The 21,851-nt window shown below is 42.6% G+C and overlaps 1 protein-coding gene and 1 long non-coding RNA gene across 2 annotated transcripts in view; one reads left to right on the top strand and one right to left on the bottom strand.

Moving 5' to 3' along the window:
- STOM (stomatin) overlaps nucleotides 1-19,242 on the top strand; it is a 279,729-nt gene extending 260,487 nt beyond the window's left edge. The window contains exon 7 of the mRNA XM_044058009.1: nucleotides 17,890-19,242. Coding sequence (XP_043913944.1) covers nucleotides 17,890-18,084 — 195 coding nt within the window. The 3' untranslated portion in view covers nucleotides 18,085-19,242. The remainder of the gene's footprint in view (nucleotides 1-17,889) is intronic.
- The window catches only part of LOC122790464, a 676,350-nt gene that overhangs the window by 489,469 nt on the left and 165,030 nt on the right, over nucleotides 1-21,851 (bottom strand). The gene's annotated exons all lie outside the window — the stretch shown is intronic.

The raw sequence follows: 21,851 nt of genomic DNA, 5'->3' as shown, positions 1-21,851 counted from the left end.
GTCCAAATTTATTTGGGTGCGTACAGTTTTACAGTAACCTGCTTTCTGATACTGTGGTTTGTACAGTATGGCTGACCCAAGACAAACACCCAAGTCAGGATTTAAAAAATGCCCTAAATATGGCCAAAAAATGTCGGTCACTGACAATCATGTTAACTGTGTGTATTGTCTGGGAGCATTACATCTCCAAGATAGTTGCTCCATATGTCATTCTTTCTCTTCCAGGGTTCTCCAGGAGGGAAGGTGGAAGTTGATCGATAGAGGTTTGCTGAAACCCTCTTTCCAAGAAGCTTTGAGCGACCAAGATGGATCCAGTAAGCCCTCAAAGTCTTCCAAGACTTCTGAGAGTAAAAAATCCAAAGAGTCTTTGACATCGGCTCCACAGACCTCGGAGCCGACTGACTTTATCTTTTCGGAGCCAGTCCCCAGTCCTGGAACTGGAATCTGAAGTACCCAAGTCTCCTCTGTCACAGTCGGTACCACCTTCCATCCACGCATCTTGATCTTCAGTCAGCCTTTCCAATTTGGATGTGGATCGTGTGGTGCATAAGCTTTTTACAGACAGCGGCCTTTGCTAAATTCTTATTGGCTCTGACCCAAATGGCTTTGAAACCGAAGACCCTCTTGCTAGCTAGTACTCTTCCTCCTCCAAGCCATACCGATCCTTCGGAACCAGAGGAGTCATACTTCTTGACCATGGAGCGTTCGGAGCAGACGCCTGCTCCAGTGTCTTCTGCTCCATTTACTCTGACGTTCTCGGTGCCAATCGAGGATTCTAGGAGCCGACACACTCTGGTCGGGTCCAGGGAGGATAGTCAGACTGACTTGTTTGTTCCGACTCTGCCTCTCGGGGCTCCGGCTTGGATGAGCTCAGCTCCTACCTCTGGCTCAGAGCCCACTGTCCCGGTGCCAGGGGCATCGACTGTTTCCTCGGATCTGTTAGTCCCTTCGCATCGGAGCAGGGGTGACTTTGAAGCCATGAGGAGAGTTGTCTCTCCTAAGACATCTTCAACCTCAGGTCCGACTTCTTCCACCCCTAAAGCGCCTGTGTCTGCCTCTGCTTCACACATCCTTGCCAAGCGTAGAGACCCAGAACTTCAGGAAGCCCCATTGGGTGGCCATGCTCTTCAGAGACCTCACCAGAAGCTCCCACTGATGAGGTTCCCAGGAAGAGTGTTTGTAAAAGGAAGCATCTAGACTCCCCGCAGGAGTCCCTGACATCTGATACGGACTTGGATGAATCAGAAGGGTCCCCACGGTCCCCCTCCGAGGATATCTCATTTGCTGATACTAGAAATCCTTAGGCAGAGAAGTGACTGGCAGTCCACCAACCTTAATGAAGACGAGTCGGTTCTTCTGAAGGCTTTCGGGTCTGTGCCCTCCATCTCTTGGGTGTCTCCGCCCTTTGATGATCTTATGCAGCTGGTTTCACAAAGGGTGTGGGAGTCTCCGGACTGCATGGAGCCTGTCCCCAGGAGGCCTAATAAATTTATCTCTGCTCCCCAAGACAAATCCTTTCTCACCAAGGGTGTGCCAGGTGATGCCATGGTGGTGACGGCAGCCACCAAAAAGGAAATTTCAGAAATTTCCTCTTCTATCCATCCTCCTAACAGATTCCAGGATCATGGATAGATATGGGAAGCACACTTACAGTTCAGTGACTTTTGCACTGCGTTCCCTCAACTATCTCATCCATTTTATGAGACTGCAAAGAGAGCTCCTTAAAGAGCTTGGAGATACTCTACAGGGTATAGGGTACAGTAGCTGTGGGAGCTTCAGATAAATTTGCCTCCCAGCTTGCTATCCTCAATTCCATTGTTAACTCGTTCATGTGCCTTATTTCGTATGCATCTGATGGAACATGCAGGGCAGTGGGTACAGGAATTGCTCTTAGGAGACATTCCTGGATGTGCTTGTGTTCCTTTGTGGAGCCCTTCAAGTTATCCTTTGTAAATACCCCTTTTGATGGCTCGTCCCTTTTCGGGCCCAAAGTCAAGGAAACTTTGACCAGGTGTGAGCAGGAAGGAAAGACTGTCTGCCATCGGAGTCAATTTTTCCACCCCTACCAGACCCCACCCCAAGGGTCAAAGGGGAGGAAAGATATGGTTCCGAAAAGCCCAAGGAGCCTTTCAGGACACACATGGTGAACCCCACTCCAGGGGCAGAGGAAGGGACAATAATGGAAGACGCCGCCCTTGTGGCAGAGGGGGTCCGCAAAACCAGGGCGACAGAGATCACTTCTTTGGGAAGCCCTATCAGTGCTCCTGAAAGGATGCCAGACTTTCCTACTCTGGAGGCAGTCGGGGGTCGCTTATCTTTGTACCCAGACACTTGGCTCAAAATAACAAATGACATCTGGGTACAAAGTATCATTTCCAGAGGATACTTCATTCTTTTTGCCACACCCCCTCCACCGACAAGAAAAATCCCGGACGTTCCACCCAGTTACAGGGAACAAGCAACAGTAGAGGTCCAAACATTGCTAAGAGTCATCGAACCAGTACCAGCAGACTAGACAGGATCCGGAACTTACTCAATATTCTTTTTAGTTCCAAAAAAAGACAGGAGACTGGAGACCTATACTGGACCTCAGCAGGCTAAACAAATCTGTCAAGAAAGAGAAGTTTTGGATGGTTATGCTTCAGCCAATACTTCCCTTTTTAGGGAAAGACAGTTGGATGTGCTCGATAGATCTCCATGATGCGTACTAACACATAAAATGGCCAGACCATCCAGGGATCATCTGCACTTCTGGCTGGGAGCCAAACATTACCAGTTTCGAGCCCTGCCCTTTGGTCTCACTACAGCCCCCAGAGTGTTCAAATGCATGGCAGTGGTCACAGCTCACCTGTGACCTTTAGGATTCCAGGTGTTTCCGTACCTAGACGATTGGCTCCTCACCGCCACCACCAGGCATCAACTCATTCAAGCCAGGGACATCACTCTGTCACTCTGCAACCAGCTGGGCATTACAATAAACTCAGAAAAATCTGCCTTGTTGCCATCGCAACATACCATTTTTATTGGAGCAGAACTGGACACCACCACCACCACCATGCTAAGACTTCCAGTAGAAAGAGTCTTACTACTCCATCAGCAGGTCTGCAATCTGATATCCAAAAACAAAGCTCCAGCATCAGAAGTTGTAAAACTGCTAGGCATAAGGGCAGCTGCAATTCTGGCCATACCATGCACATGCGGATACTGCAATGGCTGTTATTCACTCAATGGTCTTTCCAAGAGCTCCCCATGTCTCACCTTATAATGATCACGAACTCTTGCAAAAAGTATCTTCAGTTGTTGTTGACCTCTCCATGTCACGATAGGTTGTCCTTTTGTTCTACCCCCACCAGAGGCCACATTGACCATGGACGCTTCCCTGATAGGGGGGTGGGGTGGATTTCAGGGAAGAACAGCCCAAGGTACATGGACCATTCAAGAGACACACCTGCATATCAATGCCCTAGAGATGAGTGCAGTACATTTAGCATTGCAGTACTTCCAAGACTCTCTTCCTCTGGGTACAATTGCAATTCAGACAGACAACATGCTAGTGGTCTGGTACTTGAACAAAAAAGGCGGAACCAGGTCATACCCCCTTTGTCGCGAGGCTGTGAGAGTATGGTAGTGGGCTATATCCACCCAGCACTTTCTGTTAGCAACACACATCCTGGGGAAATCCAACGTGATAGCAGACAAGCTGAGCAGAGCAATTTTGTTGCCCCACTAGTGGTCCCTCAAGAAAGAAATGGCAGACAGGATATTCCGCAGGTGGGGCCAGCCTTGCTGTGACCTTTTTCCAGTCACATGAACATGAAATGCAGAAGCTACTTTGCCCCGATTCCCCCTCTGGGAGAAGCCCCAAGGGACGCACTCATTCACGATTGGCCTCCAGGTCTCCTCTGTGCATTCCCACCAATCCCATTGATACCCAAGGTACTTCAGAAAGCAAAAGCCCTGGGAAGGACCATTATTCTAATAGCCCCTCATTGGCCTCGTCAGATTTGGTTCCCCTTCCTTCAACTTCATCAGTCGGAGGATCCTTGGATTCTTTACCCAGTTCCGGATCTTCTGATTCACTCGGGGGAACTTCATCCTTCTCTGCAGTCCCTGAAGCTGACAACTTAACTGCTCCAATTCCCATCATAGCCAGGTTTCATAACCTTTTTAATGAGATGAAGCAAATTCTCTTATCCTCTCACAAATCCCCTGCAAGGAAGCCGTACCTTAGCAAATGGAAAAAAAATTCTATATGGGCCTCTGAAAACAATATTGATCCATATGATTTTCAACAAAGGAGCTGCAGCAGCAACAGTTCATGTACAGTTTGCTGCCATTTCTAATTTTAATTTTGGATTTGAAGTACTGAACATTATGTCACACAAATTATACAAAGCCTTTCTCAAAGGGACCTTTCATCTCAGACCACCTGTGAAATCTCCCTATTCCCCATGGAATCCAAGTGTTATGTTTTCCCGCATTATTCTTCCTCCATTTGAACCAACTTCCTCATGTGACCTCAAACTTTTGTCATGGAAGACTATCTTTTTAGTAGCTATCACTTCTGCCTGCAGAGTGTCAGAGCTTCAAGCCTTGTCCATTAAGCCTCCTTATTTGATTTTCCAGCACACTCCTCCTTTTTGCCTAAAGTTTACACTGAAGCTAATCTTAAATTATTGATTTGCCAGTTTTCTTCCCCAGTCACTCCAACAATTTAGAATATATGCTGCACAAACTTGACATTCACAGACAGCTCAGATTTTACTTGGATAGAACAAATGATTTTAGGAAATCTGAACAGCTTTTTATTTCCTTTTCTGACTCCAGGAAAGGTATCCCGGTGGCTAAAACAACTCTTTCTAAGTGGTTATCTGATTGTATCTCATTTGCTTATTCAGCTGCCAATATGCCCTTACAACACAAAATTAAGGCTCACTCAACCAGAGCAGTGTCTACCTCTGCCTTTTCTGCCAGTCTTCCTATTGATAACATTTGTGCTGCAGCCACTTGGTCAAGACCTCATACTTTTATCACTCATTACAAAGTTGAGAGGGCCTCCCCTTTGGGTCTACTGTCCTGAAAAATATACTCCTGTGAGCCACCAGAGATAGATGGTGCTTGAGATGCTAGCTAGCTGGTGCTTGGGATGCTACCCATGTGTAAGAATGAACGGCGAGATAGAACAACTTAACATAAAGAAGTTATGTACTTACCATAATGTTCCATGTGAGCTGTTCATCTCGCCTTCATTCTTACTTCCCACCCTCCTACCCCCCTCCTGGGTTTTTCGAAGACTGAGATGTTGGATTCTTCTTGGTTGCTCAACCCTTCTATAGCTTTCTCTTATGGAGTGATAGAATGATACTTTAGTAGTATTATTATTATGCGCAGCAAACAAGATCTGAGGTAACTCTAGGTGTGTCATGGGGTAGGGAATTGGCCTCGAGCTATCTGAAGACCTCGAACTTTGTAGTAGGCAGATTCGGAGTAGAGGATCGGTTCTGAACCCATCTTTAAGAATGAAGGTGAGATGAACAACTCACATGGTACGTTATGGTAAGTACAAAACTTTTTTCTTACTGCGTCACCTGTTTAGGCCCAGACCATGACGTCCCTCGCTGTCGCTTTTGTGATTTGTTCAATGTCAGAACTATAAGTTGTCGGGCCCTTATTGTAGCTAAATATTTTCACTCTTAGTCCTCGTATTCCAATATGGCTTTGGTAAGCCATCCAACTACCGATCTTCCGAAAAAACGTAAGGATAAAGACAGACAGCACAGGTCCAAAACTGCCGACAATGCTTCCAGTAAGCTAGTCGTCAGTTCTCTAGTCCTCAGTGAGGCACTTTCACAGCCCCTGATGCCCGCTTCTGTGGATTCGCAAGCCACTAGCAAGACCCGTTCGGAGTCCGGTATGCCGCAAGACTCTTCTTCGACTAAGGATCCTGTGGTTGTCTCTACCTTGGATGGGTCCAGAGCCAATGAGCAGGCACGAGCTTCCGAGGAAGTTCTTTGCACTACCAGTATTCGACACAGACTGACTACTTCTTTCACATCTTCACTTCTTTCTAAAACTAGAGTGTCTAAGGCCCAGGGTACGAACTACACCTAAAAAACCAACAACCCAAGCTCAGTTACCTGTTTCCATGCCTCAATCTCAGATGCTTAAAATGGCAGAAGACCTTATTATGCTTATTAGGGGAAGCCAGGTTACCCCTTCCAAAAGGAGAAGAGACTCGGGAAATTCTTAGATTTACCACAGCACAGACCTTTAGCAAGTCCTCCTGTCCTGGATGTTGTGGAAGATGTTTTTATGGAATCCAGTTTGACTCCTGACACCCTTCCTCCTGCTCCCAGGAAACCTGACAGTTACTACAGAGTCCCTGACTCTCACAAATTCCTTTTCAAAAATCCTGCTGCTGACCCAGAGGTCATCTCCCAAGGACCTAAAGGAAATAGACAGGATTCCTGAGCTTTAAACAGATGGGGTAAAAAAGTATACACCTCTGCAACTCTTGTTATTAAAGCACTAAATTCTCAGTTCTACATGCTGAAATAGCAGCATACCATGGAACTCCTCAAACAAAAAATATCTTCCTTTCCTGCTTGTGCAGAAAATAAAGAATTACAAAAGCTTATGCATTCTGCAGGCCATGTTACTAAGCACTCCTTGCAATGTGGCTTTGATGCCCTAGAAGCATCTTGCAGGGCAGCAGTCACTGGTTCTGTCCTTAGAAGGCATGCTTGGCTTAAGGAACAGACCTTGCCAGACCATGTCAAATCAAAATTAATGGACACACCATTGAATAAAGACAATTTGTTTGGCACCAAGGCAGAAGAGGTCTTAAAAAAGATGGAAGAAAAAGATAAATCTATGCAGACAGACTTTTTACAGGTCCAGCCTCCGATGTTCAGTAGGCATTGCCCCCCCAAACACAGGTCCTTTCCGGCCCCCTCCAGGCCAGCTCAGCCAAGACCCAGAGGAAGCAGACCCCCCCCCCCCCCAGACAGCAGTCACAGGGAATGCAGAGATCTAAGCAATGGAATTCCTCCACTTCAAAAACAGGGAGTGTTAAGTCACCCCCTTATGGTAACAACTCATAATGACTTTACACCTCCACCCCTTACCTCTGCCCACCTGCTTGTGCCCCTAGGAGGAAAACTCTCCTTCCATGCAAACAACTGGGCCTCTATTACCAACGACCGATGGGTCCTTAACATAGTGTCCCAGGGACACAAATTTTATTTCCACACACTGCAAACCCCAAAAGGGTTCCCAGATCTTCCTCCAAACCAGTGAGGGCAGAGGCCAGAAAGCAAGTCCATTCCCTGTTCTCCATGAGGTCATTACAACATGTTCCTGCAGACCAGACAGGCCACAGTTTCTATTCCAGACTCTTCCTGGTACCCAGAAAAGAGGGCACCTGGCACCCAATCCTCAATCTATCCATTCTAAACACCTTTCCAGTGATACCAAAATTCAAAACGCTCACCCTCCAGCAACTTCTTCCTATGCTTTCCACAGATGCTTGGTTAGCCACCCTAGACCTAAAAGAGGCCTGCCTACACATCACAGTCCGAGAATCTTGCAGGAAATATCTATGTTTCAGGCCACAATCTATGCACTTTCAGTTCTCTGCACTTCCCTTTGGCTTATTCACTGCTCCCAGACTTTTCACAAAATGCCTGGCTCCAACCATTGCTTTTTTACAGACAAAGAAATATTCAAACTTACCCCTACTTACATGATTGCCTGATTCAGGCAGACAGTCAGGAAAAGCTGTTACAGCACTTGACCTTTGTAAAGGACCTACTGACCTCCCTGGGGTATACTATCAATGAAAAGAAATCAAAGCTAGTCTCCACACAAAAAATTGTATTCCTGAGAGCAAGCCTGGACACAGCATCCCAGATGGCATTCCTTATTCCAGAAAAACAAGCCTACCTGACAGGCTACTTCTCCCAACTAGCCACCAGTTATCTGCAAGGAAAATCATGCAAGCTCTAGGGTTCATGGCCTCCTGCATTCTACACATTCCATATGCTAGACTGCATATGAGAAAACTACAATGGTACCTAAAAAGCCTTTGGTGTTAACACTCTCAAGACCTGGAAACTATGATGCCCTGTCTAAGGAAAGATGTTCTTTGGTGGGCAGCAGCATGCAACCACAACAAGGGACTTCCCTTCTCACAACCCCACACCGCCCAGACCCTCACCAGATGTATCAAACTATCCCTGGGGTGCACACCTGGACAGCAGGTGCCTTCAGGGCCATTTCAGCCCAAATCAAATAAATCTGCACATCAGCCAAAAAGAGGTGCTAGCTGTTCAGCATGCCCTGGCAGTTTTCAGACCCCTATTCTCCCCAGGGCTTCTAGTGATCAAAACAGACAACACCACAGTGATGTGGCATATTAACAAGCAGGGAGGGACTCACTCTTATCCTCTCTGCAGGCTCGCCATGACCCTTTGGCACATGGCCTCAGCCATGCAAATACACCTGCTAGCACAATTCCTGCCAGGCTCTCTAAACTCTCTGGCAGACATCTTAAGCAGAAACTTGCTAGACCCACACGAGTGGCAGCTAGACCACAGAACCTTCAACCTTATAACCCAGAAATGGGGCACCCCGAAGGTGGACCTCTTTGCCTCCCACTCCAATCATCAGCTCAGCAAATTCTGCACCAGGGAACCTCACAGCAAGGCCTAGAAAGTGGATGCTCTATACTTCCAATGGATAAACCACTCAATCTATGCATTTCCCCTCTACCATTCATTTCAAGGGTACTGCTCAAAATAAGGGAGGAAAAACCAAGGGCGATCTTGACTGCCACGCCAGCACTGGTACCCACTGTTGCGCAGCCCGTCACCCCTGCCACCATGGCACCTACCTTAGATCCCAACACTCCCGACCCAGAAGAATGGAGAATTCATGCATCTACAATTGCAGACCCTGAACCTGGCAGCCTGGCTTATTCCCTGACCTCTCCTCCAGCTGCTAGCCTAAGCAAACAAGTCCTGGATGTTATACGTGAGGCCAGACACCCCAGCACTAGACAATCCAACGCTAACAAGTGGAAAAGGTTTTGCACCTGGATCCAGGCTAAGGGAGCCGAAACAGCACAGCCCTCCCTACCTCTCATCCTGGATTACCTAGCAGACCTACTACACAGGGGGCTATTCTTCTCTTCTATTAAGATTCATGCCTCTGCCATCTCTGCTCATTACAGCACAGAGCTACTTCTCTTCTCACACCCTCTCATCAAACAGTTCCTAAGAGGGACTAACAACCTAAGGCTACCCAGAAGAGCTCCTACCCCAGCTTGTGACCTTAACTTTGTGTTGGAAAAGCTCTCCCTACCCCCCCCCCCCTTTGAGCCTGCAGCTTCAGCAGAGTTAAAATTCCTCTCTTGGAAAACAGCCTTGCTTCTGGCCATCACTTCAACTAGAAGAGTTTCAGAGCTACAAGCACTCATGGCTGTAGAGCCCTTCATCATTTTCCATGCTGGCAGGATATCCCTCAGGTCTTAACCCATCCTTCATGCCTAAAGTGGTGTCCAGTGTGGCTCTCAACCAATCCATTCATTTGCCCACCTTTTTCACCTAACCCACAAAACAAGGGGGAAAGGATTCTGCACTCTCTAGATGTGCACAAACAGCTCAGATTCTATCTGGATAGGCCTAAATCTTTTAGAAAAACTGACCAATTGCCAGTCAGCTTCGCTGCAGGGGCAGAGGACAAGGCCATATCCAAACACAGTCTCCAAATGGATTGCACACTGCATCCATTTCTGCTACAAACAGCACGGGAAACTGTCCCCAAAGGGGGTCAGGACGCATTCCACCAGGGCAACCTCCACCTCTGCAGCTTTTCTCAGAGGGGTCCCACCAGGGACATCCTGGAGTCTGCAACATGGACTTCTGTTCATACGTTCACCAAGCATTACCACCTGCCTATCTTCTCCAAATCCAGGGCAGGCTTTGCCACCACAGTCTTGCAGGGCATCCTAGCCAGCCCCCAGTCTTCTTGACTGCCTCCACCCTTTTCTTAAGCTTTGGGAATCAACCCAAGTGTGATGACTGCAACAGTGAAACAAGAAGAACATAGTACATTTGTGTACACTTAACATAAATGTAGATGTTCGAGTGTATTCACTGTTGCAGTCCTGGTTTCCCACCCTCCACCCCCCCTTGTCTCTCTTCCTCTCTCCTTACAGGGAATTTTTGGTATTTAATTTCTACTGGTGGTGTTCTTCCACCATAACCTAGCTCCCCATTTGGGGGCTCCTGACAGTTGGGGCAAGAAAAACTGATGTAATGGTGTCGGCTGCCTGATTTTATACCACTGATGACCTGACATCAGTCCTGGAGTGAGAGCAACAGATGCAGAAATACTAAGCCACTGGTATTTGGGCCGAATGAAGGCTACCTCTGGCAGGATAACCCAAGTGTGATGACTGCAACAGTGAATACACTCGAACATCTACATTTATGGGAAATGTACACAACTGTACTTTCTGAGGATCACAAATTGCACACCTTCAAATTTCATCAGGTAGATATCTTTCAGATGTTGTGCATGCTAGCTTACCCTCTCCCATGCTCAGATGCCATACATGTTTTACACATCAGACTACCCGTTTCTCTGAAATGCTCTTTTTCAGGATTTGAATTGCTTGTTAAAAATTATCTTTCGACTTGGCCATCAGTTACCTTGTTTAATAGGTCCTATGGCTGGGTATATCATTTTCACCAATCACCATTATACAATTTTTCAGAGAACGCCAACAATTAGAGGTTATACATGCTAGTGTCAATGCATGCCATGGTATCACCTTTAAACTACTTAAATGAGCCTAATCCCAGAGCCTATTTGTCAGCCTAATGCCACCAGCTAGCACTTCCCTGCAAATCAAGAATTAATGGTAAACACGCTACTAAAAAATACTTATTCACCTTATTTTTTCCTAACCTTTCCAAAAGTGTCCTTTTTTAGATCAGTTATACAGTAAGAGTTTATCTTTTTACATCTAACATTGAGGACCCTTCTTGGGGATCCTTCAATAAACACTAGAGTGAAAACAGCTGGAAGATCAGTCAGGCATTAAGTTCAGAACATTGAGTGCTGAAGTACCCTATAAGTAGTAGTCTGATTCTTGAAGTCACAGTCAAGACTCTAATGCTTGGGGAAGGTGTACACTGAAGTCCAAGTAACCACAGCATAGATGTCTGTAATGAAAATTATTTATTTAATTTATTTGGATGTTTCCCCACCATCTAGTCAAACAGACCATTTCTTCCCGATCACTAGTGTGAGGGTCAAATAGTGTCACAATTTAGACAGTAATCAGGAGTGTTTATTTACAGTCTTTATCCCCACATGCGCTCAGCAAAGGAAAGGGAACATGCTGCGGATTTGCTGCAGAGGACATCCCCTCCCTTTGCCAAGGGGAAGACCTCCAAGCAGCCCTACTGCTCTCCTCCCCTCCCCCCGGAGCATGGTCAGCGGTTACCCTGGTGTGTCCCAAGGGTGTGCACCCCCAGGAGGCCACTACCCTTCACTCATCTCCTTTACTTCCTGGCTCCACCATTGCAGGGTCCACTAATTGAATGCACTTGTCTGGGTCTTATTCAGGGTTACATACCTCTGCGCCACACAGCCAGGCAACAGAGGCATTTTTAAATCTATTTTTCATCCTGCTATTGCTCAGTTTAGACCCCCTGTTGCTTGTACTTTATAATACCATCCTATGCATTTTACATGCCTTGGTAGGCTCCTCCAGTGTGACCCAGATTGAAAGGGTCTCCCAACCAGTAATGCACCTGTACACATGGGCCTCTTCTACCACATACCAGGATCAAAAGCACTTATTGCCACTGCTGAGCGGGACAGGTCAAGAGAGGTGCAGTCATACAGCAGCCAGTGATGGATTTTTTCTTGGCCCATTTACTATTCCCATGCTGCTGTATCATACACTTACAAGCTGTTTGGGCCATAAGGGTGTATCTCAAAGAGGTCTCACCCATCTATACTCAGATCCACTACACTCTCCAGCACTGCAATCTACTTCTCCAAGTTCTGCCTGTACCAGAGCTATGTGAGAGAATCCACACATGCCCCCCCCCCCCCAGTTCAAGCTAGGCAACACCCATCCCAACCTACAGCATTATCAAATTTCCTAAGCTGATCATCAAACTTGGGCCATATGTATAGCGTTATTACTCTATGCCACTAGTGTGGCCATGAGAAGCATTCTTGAAGTAAGCACTAGAGGCAGCCAATCTCCTAACAGAGTAGAAGATGACAACAGCATTTATAAATTAGCATGTGCTACATGAAGACAAAAAAGAGAGTATTCGCCAACCTACTCAAAAAGTAGATAGCATGTATCAAGATCTATCCATGTTGCATGTGTGTGGGAGTGCACAATTATGACTTATAGATTGATGCTCATGCAAGTTCCCAAGCACTCCTAGCATAACTAAGAATTGTTCCAACATGCTGTAAACCAAGAGCTGGGTCCCAATAACCCTACATTTCAGTTGCTCATTGCTGCAAATGTTGAGTCTTCTTGGGGTACCCCTTGCTGGAGCTAGGAGTAGAGGAATTCAGACAGTTTCCATCATTCTCTCCACTGGAAGAAGATTTTGAAGATCCAAAAATATTTTCCAGTCTTTCCGGTTTTGGCAACTAACTTTCAGTTAGCCAGATTTCCCTCAGCAGTGAGCATTAAAGAAAAAATGTTTGCATATTGCTGCCATACCTCTCAACTGTACAGATTTTTGCATAATGTCCAGATTTTTGCCTCATATTTTGGTCCATTTTTCATAAAGTTGTGGTTTCCTGGCAAATTAGTGTCAAATCATTAAAGACTGAAGTTAGAAAATAATGACAGACATTTGAGTTTCAGACTTCATATCCTTCATAAAATTCATGCTACTGCAAAACCTATTGTTCTATAAAACTTTCTAAGTCTGTAAGAGCAATATTCAAAAATTGTCCCTATTTTTGGGGCTTTGTCCATATTTTTTGCTCTAAGGTTGAGAGGTATGGCTACTAGATAGCTGAATTTATTGAGATATATCAACAGTTGTGAAATATGAACTGTCCACATTTTTGCCTCATATTTTTAATCTGTTCCTCTTAAAATTTGCGTTTTTCTGGCAAATCAGTAAGGACTGAATTCACTAAATAATCACACATTTGAATTTCAGAGTTCATATCCTTTGGAAAATGTATGGCAACACAAAACCTTTTATTATAGCAACTTTCTAAGTTTATAAGAGTGATATTTAAAATTTGCCCCTATTTTTGGGTCTTTGCCCCCCCCATTAATTTTGGCTTTGGACAGATTTCTTGGAGGTTCACAGGTATGCTGTAAAGACATCCTCAACCTTTGCTGCAGTTTGCTGTGTAGTACATTTTCCAGCTGCTGTTTTTGTTTAGTTTTTAGTTGAAAGTTAATTTCTTTTAAACCAGTTCATTTACCTTGGAAGTTGCCAAGTGTATTATTTTTCTTAGTATTTGGCTTTTCACTGTGTGATTTCTTAAACCTCTCGTATTAGAGGCGGAATGGAATATATGCAAATTAAACTTTAACGACTTAAAAGAAAAAGTCATGGACATTTAGAATTGCCATTTAGCTGAAACACCTGATGTCCTTAAAGGTTAATTTGCGTATATCCCATTCCACCTCTAATGCAAGAGGTTTAAGGAATCACACAGTGGAAAAGTCTAACTTTGCTAGATTTTTCGTTTTGTTTTTTTAACCGATTGTTTTAATATTTTGCTTTTAGAATTATCACTTCAAAGTCTTGCTCTCTTTAGTACTGCTGTTAGGAATTCTGTCTTCCTATTTAATTTATTACAGGGTTGCTACCATATCTCACAGTTTTAGTAAGGAGACTTCATTTCACTGATCCTGCCAGACTTACCTCATGGGTACTAACTCTTTGTTTATACATCCACTCAGCAGTAGTAATTGTAACATTGTTTTAACCAAGGTGATATCTTTTATCATTATATAGTAGTTTTTTTGCATTATTATGTGAAATTTTGGTGTGGGATTCAATGTGAAGAGCCTTCCTGTTTCAGGGTTGTTACACATGACTACCTCCAGATGCTGTCATTGCATTCTCCAGGTTAGGATTTTGTCATATCTGACTTCATACACCTGTTCATAAGGGTCATTTGCATATATCCCATGTGCCTCTGATACAGGAGGTTTGAGAAGTCACTCAGTAGAAGTTCTAGCTTGGCTCGAGTTTTCATTTAATTTTTACTGACTTTGTACACCCATGAAACCTGATCTAGATGAGAAAACAGACATATTCTTCATAAGGATCAAGAATGCACTAGTATTCCTTATCCGTAAGGTATGCAAAAGGTGGAATCTGACCTTTTAGTTCAACTTGCAGAGCTTTTGCAAGGTGTAGCTCATAAGTGTAGCTCCTCCTTACCCAACATTGGACCTAAATGTGACTTACAAAGAGGAATTAAGCATTCATTAGTACATTTTCTTTTGGTTTCCTTCAGGCAATTTATAGAGAATGACAAGTACTCATTTTGAAATATTTTAACTGATTGTAAAGTAATATTGCTGTTGTAGTTGCCTAATGATGATAAAAAGGCCTGTATGAAAAACTTTCCAGATCACAAGTTATTGAGACTTTGCTACCTGTCACCAGGATGGGCAGACATACGAGAATCAAGCATCTGTAACTTTGCCATCAACCTCAATGGCCTCTGATTATAGGGCATTTGTGGCACTGGATTGCAGCTTAGCAGAGTATTATTTGACACACAGTCCCCCAAAGAAAAGGAAGGTGTTCCCACTGTCAGACTCATCAGAGTCAGACCTTGAACGAGTGGACCTGGCATATTAATTTCTGATGTCATCTCATGTAGGTTACGATACAAACAATGAGACCATTTTTTCATGCTCCCATCCTGAGGATAGGTTGTTTGGTAACGCCCTGAACCTAATAAGGAGCATTTTAAATGGTCTTATTATTGTGATTAGTATTGTTTACTGTAATGGATGTTTTGCAGAGAGCCAAGATGTCCCTGAAAAAAAATACTAACAAGAATGCCTGCAGGAGACAGAATCTACCCAATTAACTTCTTTAGTGGCATTTTGCATAGAGAATGGCCACCTAAGTTTCTGTCTGTGAACACTGTACTGTCTTCATTGATCACTGTGCACATAATCCCAGGGCCTTTCTCAAGCATGAGAAGCTCCTGGTTCTGGTATAAGGGGTTTCCTCCCCTTTTCCACTGGGAGAATCCTCTATGAACAGCCAGAGTTATATTACTGAGGAAAAACTTACAGAATAGCATGATAGAAAAGCCAAATAGTAAGTGGATAGGATCCCAATGAACTCAAAGTGAGAGGTTATACTGATGCTGCCAAACCCAGAGGCCAGACAGCATGAGTGTGCCCCAATTATCTGATACAGTCATAGCCCCTTTAGAAGCAGATAGTGTACTAGGTCTCTTACTTCCAATCCAGGCCTCTTCAGAAGTTTAGTAAGACCTCCAGGTCAAATGTCAGTTACCTGGTACCTACAAGTAAAGATACATCATGGACAGATTTTTGCTGCGCAGCTAGAGAGGTTTGCACAAGACGAGATCCATGATCATTATCCCAGTCTGAGAGGCTTCAGAAGGTCCAGTTTAATTCTGATTGCTAAGCCTTCCTGCTCCAAATAGCCTACAGCCCAGATAATGCAAGGACAGATGTCCAAAGGCTAGACACTTGCTTTTGCAGGACCTGTCCTAGCTTATATCCCATTCAACAACAAAAGGTTTGTCAAGGTATACATGGCTACAGAATCAGTCCTCAAATAACCCAGCTGTCATTGTCAGGGATGGCACCCCATCCAAAAGAGAAAGTTCCCTCCCCCAGACTCCTTGGAATCCTTGGATTTCCGACTTGGATGAGAAGTAAGTGACGTAACCCAGTAGCTCTCCTCACCTTTAGGCTTTGATATAGATGATAGCCAAACCATGTCACAGGGCTCTGTTGTAGAAATCTCCTCCTTCAGAGAAACCTTAAATTCATGGGGGATGATTTCAAGGTGGGGGGGTAGAAGGAGATCTCATAAAACATACCTAGACCTTGTGGTGTTGAAGAGCCTAGACTGAGAGCTGTTCCTGTTGTATTCCAGGTGTCTGATGATGTTTTTGAGAATACATCCCTAGAATTGAACTTCAGTATCCTACCACTAAATAGTTGGATAAGTATTACAGGGTGCATAACACCTGTAAATGCTTTAACAGGTGGAACAGACCAGGAAGTGCACTGCAACAATCCCTTGGAGGAGCAAAGATCCCAATCTGCATCCTTTGGCTTGGCTGTCAGATCCTTAAGCGACTACCTGGTAGGGGATGTATGGGAGGGTGTACTGACTGTGGGAAGGAAATGTAAGAGTCCTTGGTGATGTGAATAACTACTCACAACCCAACCCAGAGGGTTAGATTAGGTCAAGTACAAAAAAGTCCTTATGCCTTTGACGCCGGTGAGGACACAAAATAACTTCTTGTCTCTTATGCAAGAAAAACAAAGCACTGCTGTATCCTAACAGATATATGCAAAATATATGCAAAATAGCTACCTAATTTGTATCACATACTATGACACTCATAAGGAGGTTTTTGCTGGACAGTTTGGGATGTACTGCACGAGGGCAGCTATCACAACTGCAGCCTTTTTCAGAAATGTTTCCACTCAGATCTTGTATGAGGTTGCCATCTAGACTTCATTCTTCACTTTTTCAAAATATTGCAAGGTTGACATTTAGTCAAGTAGCTGGAATGGCTTTGCCTCAGTTGTGTTACAGGTCCAACTGTACTCCACCCCCTAAATCAGGAGTCCAGGCCTTTTTTCCTCTGCTTGGTCATCTCCTTTTCCTGTGTGAATGAAATGCAGTAGTGATCCTTAGGATGACTATAGGACAGTTGAGAGGGTACTCGCTGTAACAACAGACATTTGAACAAGAGGATCATTAACGCAGTAAGAGTTCCCAACTGTCCTTTCCCTCCTTCCTATGCAAGCCTGATTATGCGTTTGGCCATACTTTATTTCACTCATTTCTGGGGGCAGGTTCAGTCCTTATGAGGCTCCAGAGCAGACTACTAGTGCCACTACCCAATCCTTTATAGGCATTCTTAGTTATTCTGTGTTAATAGATGGAGTTTAGAGCTATAGATGCACATAACAGTGACTCTCTGCTCCATAAAAGAACTGAAGATGATATGGGTTATGCTCTCCTTTACAGTCATATTTCCTGCTGATGCCCTCAATGGGGAATGTAACCTTGCACTTTGGTATGGGAGGTACGATTACCCTTGAACTCTGGGTGAACCTAAGTCCCATATATAATGATGATTCTATTTAAACATACACAGTTAGTGAGTACCTTCACACAACTGTACTTTTTTGATAATTTGCATACGACTAAAAGATGCATTCTTCAATAAGGCTACTATGGTCACAGTGTGTATGTGTTCCTTGCCCAGAACTGCACTGAGCTTAATGATGATTTTATTAGGTTTGGGAGGCCAGGAGCTTGCCTCTTGCAGAAGATAATTACAAATTGTTTCCAGAAATTGTGTAGATATCACTTTATTAATTCAGTTTTGATCAGATTGCTGTCAGTATCCTGACATGGATTCTTGCTTTTTTATTATCCCATTTCACTTTAGTCTGTATTGAACTTGCAGATATTTTCCTTTATCTGTTCAGATGTTAAAATCAATTACTGACAACTAAGTAAAAGTCATTATGCAAAGATGAAACTCTGTATTTCTGTGAAGCAAAAGCTCATGTAAAAATAGGACTGGGCTAATAAGGGATCCATTTTGTATAATAATTTGTTTCCATAGGTGATTGCAGCTGAAGGTGAGATGAATGCATCACGAGCCCTCAAAGAAGCATCCATAGTTATTACAGAATCTCCAGCTGCCTTACAACTTCGATATCTACAGACTTTGACAACCATTGCAGCTGAAAAGAACTCTACCATTGTCTTCCCACTACCAATAGATCTCTTACAGGGCATTGTTGGTTCAAGAAACTGATCTTTCTATAGCAGTATCATGCATTACTTTTTTCTTCTTTAAGCAGCCCTCATCAGCATGCTGTACTTGTAATACAGAGATACTGAAGAAAATGTAAAAAATGCAAATGTAATCAGTACTTCGCTGGATAACAGTTTTATGTAGTTGATGTCAATTTTGGCATTTGAAAGAAACCTATTTAGGCACTGTTCTGGTTTTGCTCCACTAAAGGAATTTTTTCTTGTTTTTAATTCATCACTAAGCTAAATTACATACAAGGAAAACTGGGCTAATGTCAAGCACCTCCCTCCAGTGTGTACATGTGAATATCAGGTGCTACTTATAACACACAGTTTTCTCAATAGCAAGTTATGCCAACAAGAATGACCAGCTGATTATTGTTTCTGAAAATAAATCAGACTAAAGCAGGGTTTCATTTCAAAGCTAGGTTTTGCTTTATGCTGAAGAAAGACAGAGAAGTACTGATGATCTGTAAGCTAAAAAAAATGTTTTCAAGGTTTTCTAAATGGAGATGACCTTATTTTAATGTTAAAAGCATTTATTTATACTGCGCACACTCACATGACAATTGTGTACATATGTATTAATTTTATTAATCCTGGATAACAAATGTAAATGCATGTTTAGTTTTTTTTTCCAGTCTGAAAGTCTATTTGTGTTAAATGATTTGATGTCTATTTTTTACCTGTACATATGTTTATATATGTGGAAATTATAACATCATTTACAATAATCTGACCATGGCTTTTGGCATGAAAGCCTCTACATTGTATACTGAATTGCTTTAACTTGCACAGTGGCCTTTTTTAACCTGACTCAAATGGATGTAGCAGTATCTACTTCGATATGTGCGGATGAAACTGTCATGGGTGTTTGAAGTTCTCTTTCTGGATTAAGTGTCAGTCATAATTTAAGGGGAGAGGCAGAGCTTTTATTTAGCATATGCTATGCAATCTGTACTGAACATGGTTTTCTTTTTTTTTTTTGGACAATATATGACAGTTCACCATTTACTCCCAAGAAAGGAAATTCTGGTTCGGTTTCTTTTTGAACAGTATGATTAAATAAATGTCTGTTGTGCACATTATACAGATATGGTGCCTCCAATTTAGTACTTTTCATATGTCACAAAAATTAAATAAAATTGAAATAAACATCTGCTTGTGAAAGCCTTTCATACGGAAACTCTGCTGTAATTACAGAATATAGACAATGCCAGCTTGTTCAGAAAAAAACACATATGCAGAGATGGTGGTCACATACTGCTGTTTGAATTACAAGGCAATCACCTAGTATGCCTTTATGTACTTATGAATCTGTGCTACTTCAGCATTTTTATGATAGCTCAGTTTTAAAAGCAGTGGTATGCAGTTAGAATACTTACACTCTTGGCCTGGTAGTAAGTCTTCACAGTGAGTGCAAAGGACATGACTGGGATGGTTTTATCTTTTCAGTGAATCTCAGTTCTTTAGGTATTATCCACAACGATTTAATTGTACCTTTTCTTTTAACTTGTTCACACTCAACAGCAGCAGCGTAATTTCATATCCCTGACACCTAAGAATTTTCTAGCATGGACAGCTTTCGCCAGGGCATAAAGCAAGCACATGGTCACCTTTGCAATGGTTATAGTATTTTTTTCTTTCAGTAATAACCCAAAGTTTCTTTTACACAACAAAATCTGAAGTTAATCTGTTAGTGTAATTAAACAACTTAATATCCATGTAACCACAAACCAGTACTATATATGAAGCAGTTTTGCTGTTGCAGATATGAAATTAAAATTTGCTCTAAAGCAATTCTTTTGTCGATTCCATTTTGAAGAGATTTACAAAAATATTGTTATGCATGCCTGCAGAACTTATAAGTCAAACAGCTAAATACCTTTTGAAGCTATACATTTTAGATAAACTAATGCAGACTTTTCTGGCATTATTTAAACTTTTATATGGTACCATAAACTACTATATGGACTGCCTCTGGTTCACGTTATTGATGCAAAATTTAATGTTCACAGTTTTGCAATAAAAAAATTTGCAGCGTTATTACCACATCTCGTTTGGACCATGTCACATTCATTATCTATGGAACTGACTGGCTGTTGTACATGAAGCTCAGGAATACTTCTGAATCAACCCTGGCATACCTATTTTAATCCATTTTTACCAGTATTTGATAATGTTGTAATATGTGCAAAACAAGTGAAAAATGGCATGCGTGCTTTAATTCACAAAGATAATTTGATCTCACTTTTGTTTTTCCCAGCTAACCTATCAAGATTTTACTGCTTTGGTTAATTATTTATACATGCAGTTATGACTATAAAATAATATAAAACAAGCATACATGTAATTATTTATAGCTCTACAACTCTGACAAAAAGTAGCAGTGCTGTATTCATCTGCCATTAAGTAAGGAATCTTAAATTCTATAAAATCTCATAACATCAAGTTATTAATGCAGATGTTAACATACAATATATATTCATAACTAGGTAAAAAAAGAATTATTATATATGTGTGTGTGTGTGTGTGTGTGTGTGTGTGTGTGTGTGTCTGTTTTTGTGCATCCCATTTGGGTCACGTCACTTTTTATTTTATTTATTTATTTATTTATTTTAACTCGAGTGGCTTTGTGACAAACCTTTTAACAATGGTTCACAGTAGACATGTATATCCATTTTAATGTTTGTACCGTTATTTCTTAATAATATATATATATATATTTTTTAGAAAAAATGCAAAAGGTAAGCTGTATTTTATAGCCAACTGATCAATACATTCCTCATTTAGTCAGCCAGTTATGCATATATTTAAATCTGCATAGCGGGACAGTGGTGCAGATGTAACCGTACTTGCAGGACAACACACACACACACACACACACACACACACACACACACACACACACACACACACACACACACACACACACACACACACTATGTAAATATATACACTGACTCATACAGTATACACACTTCTAGGCAAATTGAAGATTGTTAGTTTTCTCCCCAGGACATCTTTGGGATGTAGAAGGAAGCAGAGGTATCTGGCAGATCCCATATGGACACAGGGAGGATTTATTTTATTTTATTTTACATTTGTTAACCGGGCTAGTCTAGCTGGATATATGTCCATTTTCAGTAGAGGCCCGGGGAGAAAAGCTCCACACATACTAAATTACAAAGAGACAATTTACAGAAAAAAAAAAATTAAGTACAAAAAGAATATACATTTAGTAACATGAAAAAAAAATTACACGAAATACCTAAGGAACATACTAAAATATAGTTGTTCAGTAAAAGCATTACACAAAGTCAAGATTAGCAACATGGTTTCGATAATATGTTGGAGAGAAGAAGTAGAACAGGAGATAAGAAGGGAATACAAAGGAGGAAGAGGGAAAGAAGCAATAGTCTAGTGAGGAGAAGGGTAAGAATGTGTACAAGAGGACAGGGGAGAGAAAAAGGAGGAGTGGGTTAGAGCATTAGAGGAGAGCAACAGGGCAATAAGAAGAAGGAATAAGTATATTTACTAAGTAAAGTGTAAAGTTCTAGTGGAGAAGGGGGAAAGAAGAGGTTAGTCAGGAGCCCTACAGGAACATAGCCAGTGATTTTGGAAATACAGTTTGATTTTTTGTTTGAACAGTGGTAAGGAGGAGGTTAGAGTGATATCAGTGGGTAGCTGATTCCATATCCTTCCTATAGTATTAGTGAACAGAGAGTCACCAGCTAAGTTATGGGACTTTACAGATTTGGTCATGAG

This window comes from Protopterus annectens, chromosome 16.part0 (assembly GCF_019279795.1).
Source record: "Protopterus annectens isolate FY-2018-M chromosome 16.part0, PAN1.0, whole genome shotgun sequence".
Lineage (NCBI taxonomy): Eukaryota > Metazoa > Chordata > Ceratodontiformes > Protopteridae > Protopterus > Protopterus annectens.
The sequence above is the reverse complement of the archived record's forward strand: the minus strand, read 5'-3'. Positions and strand labels throughout refer to the sequence as shown.